The sequence below is a fragment of the Equus quagga genome, chromosome 1 (genome assembly GCF_021613505.1).
Source record: "Equus quagga isolate Etosha38 chromosome 1, UCLA_HA_Equagga_1.0, whole genome shotgun sequence".
Classification (NCBI taxonomy): Eukaryota; Metazoa; Chordata; class Mammalia; order Perissodactyla; family Equidae; genus Equus; species Equus quagga.
The window spans coordinates 89,912,924-89,919,013 of record NC_060267.1 but is presented as its reverse complement, the minus strand read 5'-3'; the positions used below and the strand labels follow the sequence as shown (position 1 = coordinate 89,919,013).

General features: G+C 62.6%; 1 protein-coding gene across 3 annotated transcripts in view; it reads right to left on the bottom strand.

Moving 5' to 3' along the window:
• Positions 1-440: 440 nt before the first annotated feature.
• Positions 441-6,090, bottom strand: part of PTPA (protein phosphatase 2 phosphatase activator) — a 32,316-nt gene continuing 26,666 nt past the window's right edge. For all 3 annotated transcript variants that reach the window (XM_046643853.1, XM_046643870.1, XM_046643861.1), the window contains exons 9-10: positions 5,923-6,030; positions 441-1,980 (exon numbers count right to left, since the gene is read on the bottom strand). In XM_046643853.1, coding sequence (XP_046499809.1) covers positions 1,903-1,980; positions 5,923-6,030 — 186 coding nt within the window. In that variant the 3' untranslated portion in view covers positions 441-1,902. The remainder of the gene's footprint in view (positions 1,981-5,922; positions 6,031-6,090) is intronic.

Sequence of the window (6,090 nt, the reverse complement as noted above, 5' to 3'; positions counted from 1 at the left end):
GGTCCAGGCCAAAGGCTCCCATAGGCCAGTCTGGGGCTGACTCCAGAGTCCAGAGGGGCTGCTGTCACCGAGGGCAGCCGCAGTGACCACGGGCCCTGGGCTGAGGACTCTGCACCCTTCACTCACTGTTGTAGTCACCCTGTGACGGTCCCCACTGTATCGATGAAGCTGAGGCTCAGAGATTCAGTGACTCACCCAGGACTTTGCAGCTCGGGGTGGAGACAATCAGGATCTGAACCCAGATCTCTGCTCCGAGCTCCTCGAGCAACATCACACATTCAGTTGAGTGCCTTCCTGGCGCCCAGGAAGGAACCAACCCAGACCCCACCGCAACCACCCAAGCCCCAACCTCAGGGCCAGGGAGGGGACTTGATGGAGGAACAAACAGTCATGCGGAGATGGAACAAGCATGTGGCATGAAAGGACGCATCTCACACAGGTAACAGGTGCAAAACAGAGGCTTTAATCGGAACAGCAATGAAGGCGCAGGGGCTGGGGGCCCGAGGGGGCACGGAGACAGAGGAGCCAGGAAGGCGGTGGTCTGGGTCCCGGGAGGGAGGCAGGTACTGGGCCTCTCCTCAGAAAACTGTTTCTGTGACTCTTGTGGCTCCTGTCCAGCCTCTGCGCAGGCCACTGGCCCAGATCCAAGGGTCAATGCCCTGGACTGTGCTTCTCGGGTGCTCCCCCTTCCCAAAGGGTGTGTGGACCCAGCTATGGGGAGGGGGCTAGAGAAGGCCGGCCTTGGCTTTGGCAGGGGAGAGGCTGCAAGAGCCAGGCCCGGGAGCAGCCCTAGAAGATTCTGGAACTGGCCCGCTGCCGCCAGCACCCCGTCACCCCTCAGGTGGGCCTGCCCAGCCTGGCCCCCGTCCATCCTCAGGGCCCAAGTCCAGGCTTAGGGCGCCATCACTCCCTCATCCTGGGATGCTACAGGGCGAGGTCGGGGGGCTGGAGGAGAAGGGCTGCTGCTTTCTGAGCCCTGCTGTGGCCTGCTCACCCACCGCCCACAGGGGCCGGGAAGCAGGGCCAAGGGCACTGGAAGCAAGCAGAGTGAGGAGGGAACAGAAGCTGCCGGATGTAAGACTGCCAAGAGGAATCAGGGTTCTCCACAACCACTGCTGGCCCCAAGCCCCTCCCCAAGTCCCGGCCCCCTCCCAGCCAGGGAGAGCTTCGGAAGGGCAGGCCTCACCCAGTCAGCCGGTGAGCAAGCCCTGTGGGGCCCTCCCAGGAGCCCAGCGGCCGCCCAAAGGGCAGCTTCCAGAGGCTGCCCTTGGGGAGGGAAACAGGTGTGGCTGTGGCAGGAAAGTCAGAACAGAAAAGCCAGGATGAGGCGCTGGACACAGGTGTCCAGAGGCCCAGGGCAGCATGAGGGGAGCTGGGAGGGGTCACCGGAACAGCTACTGCTTCTTCCTACCTGACCCCCGCCCCCAGGCTGGCCACCAGCCTCAGCCTCCAGCCCTCAAATCCCCCGATGCCTACCAAACACGGCTTGGGGACCCACCCATCCTGCGGGGAGCAACTGCTCCACCCCTAGAAAGACAAGGGGCCTGCGAAGGGAAAGAAGCAACAGAAACAGCGAAATAGCCCTCCCCAGAGGAGCGGAGCAGCCCAGGCCTCAGGGTGCGCTGCACCAGAGGGAGCGGGAGCCGGGGCAGGCCCAGGGACCCTGGCCCAGGCCCTCTCTTCTTGCCTGCCCACCACAGGAGAAGTCACTTGGTCACTTCTCCCAACTGGGGTCCTTCAGTCTCACGCCCTGAGCCTCCCTCACACCATGCTCACCCCCCACCCCAGGAAAGAGCCTCTTGTCAAACAGAAAGAACAGAGGGGGCGGGGAGGGGGCCATGGCTGGGGTCGGGGGCAGGCACAGGAAGTGCGGCCTGGATGGCTCTGGCTGCTCAGCCCCTCCTAGCTCGACGTGACAGGGTGGATGGGCAGCAGGCTCCCGAACTTGAAGTGCTGGATCACAGGGAACTTCTCCAGGCACTGTGAGGAAGGAGGGGGGAGAGCAGAGAGGTGAGGGCTGCACCACACCCCTGCCGTGGCCTGCTCGGCCTCTCGGGCCTCCAGGGGCCCCTGGACAGCCCCGAGGCTCTGTCCAGTGCAGTTCTAGGAAGTTTCCATCCAGGACCCAAGAAGTGGCCATCTCAGAACAGCCCCCAGGCTTTGGAGGAAGGGGCAGCTTCCTAGCTGTTCTCAACCACAGCCTCCCACCCAAAGACCCCACTCCATGACAATCAGATCCACCAAGTAACGAGCATGAGAGTGACAGAGGGAGGGGGAGAGAAGCAGCCCAACCCCACAGAGCAGAAGCCAAGAGAGGCAGCCAATGACATCACTTGGCCCAGAGGGAGAAGTTGGACACCAGAGGTGAAAAGAACCCTCCAGATCACTGGGGACCCTGTAGCCAGGTCCCAGGCCTGGAGAAGAGGTGTGAGGACACTGGACACAAGCCTGAGAAGAGTCCCAGGCCCGCTTTCTCCAATTTTCAGTTCTTTGGACTGAAAAAGGCATCTTGGCACTTCAGAGCGAGACAATAAGAACCAGCTGAGAGCCCCCACCCCCACCCCCGGCAATTCCCAGCAGCCCAGTGCGTGGGGCGAGGGTGGCAGAGCTGGGGGATGGCCCTACTCCCCAAACCCAGCCCAGCAGCGGCCTCAGCCCCAGGGCTCTGGCAGAGAAGAGGAGATGGAGAAATCGGCAGGGCCTGCACCCCAGAAGCTGGCCTGGTCCACAGGCAGCCAGACCCTAGACCCACACGCCTCTGCCCTCCGGCCCGGGCACGGCGTCAGCACCGCACAGGACCAGGAAGGGGAGGAGGGCCCAGCTCCCAGCCTCCCGCAGCAGCCCTGCTGTGCCTGCCACCCAGGCCCTGGTCACTAGCTGCTTCTCACAGGCAGCTGCCCCAGGCATGTGAGAATCTGCCCCTCTAACACTTTTGGCCACAAAACAACCAGAATGTGCTGGGCACCCCCTGGCTGGCATGGAATAAGACTTATGGCCTTAGAAGGGGTGACCGTCCCATTCTGTGACTGTGGTCTCAACTAACTTTGAAGGACAAAGGCCCGCCATGACCGGCCAGGCTCCCTCACCTCAACAACCGGCTGCAGAAACAAGGAGATCTCGGTCCAGTGTGTGTGTCAGGGTGGGGTCAGTCCACAAGGACAAGGGGGGCCAGGAGGGGAGCAGGAAAAGGGAAATCTTTGTGTGCAGTGGAAGAAGGACGGGAACCCAGCTCAGTGTGGGAGCAGAGCTCCGGGCCAGAACCAGGCTCGTGGGCCTGGGGCAGAGAAAGCGGGGCGCAGGAGCCAGGAGTGGTCCCTGGGGGAGGAGGAGCAGCAGACCAGGCCAGAGGCAAAGGCAGCTGCCATTGTGCTTATGTCATGGAGGAAGTGGTGGGAGTTGGTAAAAGGGGGGGCCCCCCCAGGGCCCTGGAATTCCAAAAAGGGTCAAAGGTCAACCTGCTTCTAGCTCTTATTCACAGAGGCTGTGAGGGCAGGAAGCTTAGGGGGAGGGGCAGGGGCAGAAGTTCTCTCCACTCAAGCTTCCCCAGGGCCACAGGAGAGGCAAGGAGCAGGGTCAAAGGCAAGAGGAGGTTTGGGGCAAAGCAAGTCCCAGGCTCAGGGGAACAGCAGAAGGGGGCCTCTGGTCAGGCCCTTTGCCCAGCTAACAGTGCCCACCCCACCCGCGTATGGGGCAGAGCAACAGCCTCAGCCTGTCGCCACACACACACACCAGGTCCCGGTGACTGCGGGGAGAAGGGGCCCTCTGGGCCCTGACAAGGCCTTCTGAAGGGAGTGCCAACACAGTGACAGCCCTCAGCAAAGACAGGCCCCAGCCCCAGGGGCCCCGAACACATCTGGCTCTTCATTCAGGAAGGCCAGGCCAGGCAGTGTGGAGATGCAGACAGCTGGGCCCAAATCTGGAGGCCACCTAATGCCAGGCCTGGTCAGGCCTCTGTGGCTGCTCAGGGACAAGGCTGCCCTCCAGCAGCCAACTCTGGCTAGCGGCCCTGGCCCTGCTAACCCCCTTCTAACCTCCTTCTGGACTTCAAGACTGGTGGGCCTTGAAGCGCCTCCCTGTGGGCTGAGAACGGGAACGAAAAAGCAAGTCCTCTCCTCACACCTTGGGCAGGGAGAATGCGACCCCCTGGGCTCTCGGGGACCAGAGACTATGGGCTACCCGCGGGAGGCTGTCAAATGAGTGCCAACACCCCAGAGACGTGGTGTTCCCAAACTAGTCAGAGTTCCAGTGCGGCCCTACAAAGGAGGCTGGCCGCCCCACAGCGCCAGCCGGGCAGCAAGCTCGTGCCGCGCCCACGTGCCCCGAGTGGGCTTGGCCCTGCTCTCAGGAGGGCACTGTCATCCACTCGTGCTCCCTGTCTGGTCCTGAGCTGGGGGAGTTTTCAGTGGAGCCCTGCTTATGTTGACCATCCGTAGAAATACAGACAGCGCTCACCCCAGGAACCTTCTGTCCCTGCCTTCCTGTCACCACCTCAGATCTGAATTTGCTCCTCCCTCCTCCTGTCAGCCTGGACCTCTCCTGCCTCTGGAAGGGGCAGGTAGGGAAAGGTGGCAGGGTCCCCTGTTCTGCCCTCAGGGGCCTGGGTCAACAGAAGTTTAGTCACTCAAATAAGAGCCTGCAGGAAGGACAGTGTTTAAGATCCCAGCGAGCTCTGCCTGGGACACGCTGGGTGGGGTGGGAGGCTGGAGGGCCGTGTGCAGGAGTAGGGAGGGCTCGGCAGGGTGACGGGGTTCCCCATCAGCACCCACTGTGAGCCTGTGGGAGTGGGGGTGTCAGGAACAACAGGACACCCAGAGGGCAATGGCCTGTGCTCTCCAGGCGGGACAGGGCCAGCGACTGCAGCGGAAGGGGCCTGCGCAGCCCCAGCAAACGCTCCTCTCCGATTAGAGAGGTATGTGGGCTGGAGCCTAAACACAGGATGTGAAGTCCAGAGGAAGGGACTGAGGGGGAGGGGCGGAAGGGAGAGGGGCCAGGCCGCCAGGGCCAGCGCCGTTAACCCCTTCAGGCAGGCAGAGGAGCTGGCCAACTGGAGGCACTTGTCCTACCAAGCCACACCCAGCCCTCTACCACCCTTTCCTCCCCGCTCCCCACCTCTGGAGACCGGGTCTGAGTGAGATCTGGGCGTAATGAAGCAGACCAAGCACCTCCCTCCCTCCACGGGAGAGGGATGGCCCAGGGTCAAGAGGTGGGCACCCACAGGGCATCTGAGACCACCAGCCCGAGGGCGAAAAGAGGGGACTTCGGGGACCCATTGCTCCAGGTGAGGGAATTCACACCCAGGCCCTCCCCTGGCCAAGGTGAAGCAGTTCCAGGACTGGTCTGCCCAAGATGTGGAAGGAGCTAGTGCAAGGGACAGGATGGAAAGAGAATGTCCCCTCCCTACTTGCAAGAGAAAAAGCCACGTCCTTGGCTGGGAGAAGAGTGCCAAGCAGGACAAGGAGAGAGCATGAGATGCCCCAGGAGCCCAGGGCCGCCTCCCAGCAGGGGGAGCTCTGGGAGACCAGCCTCTCCCTGCCTTTCTGAGGGGAGAGCTCCTGGGCCCACAGACCTCCCACCGCCCAGCGATCAGACACACCAGTGTGAGAAGCGCCACTTTGGATGAGGCATCCAAGGGACAAAACCATTTCCGAGCGTGTCTGGGTCTTCGTGTCCCCAAGAGAGACAGAGCTGCGGGGGACCAGGTGGGAAGAGAGATGATCCCCACCCCCACCCCAGCAGCAGGGCCCTGCTCAGTCACAGCGCAGAGCTGGGCCTCAAGCCAGTGCTTTTTTGACAGCCCATCCCACAGACGGAGACTGAGGCCTCCAGTGTCAGAGGGGCTGGCCCAAGATGCAGAGCCAAACAGCAGAGCCAGGGTGAGGGAACAACAGCCCTCAGACCAAGAGCAGCGCAAGCCCCGCTCACCTCGGCCTTGTACATGCGGATGAGGCCCTGGTTCACCTTGGACCACGAGGGGACCGCGCTGATGTTCCACAGCTGGTTGGAGTGCTCTGCAAAGGGGCCCGTCTTCATCTGCAAGAGAGAGTCCCTCTGCTGGAGAACGGGCCACCTGGGAGCCCAGCCCCTGCTCCC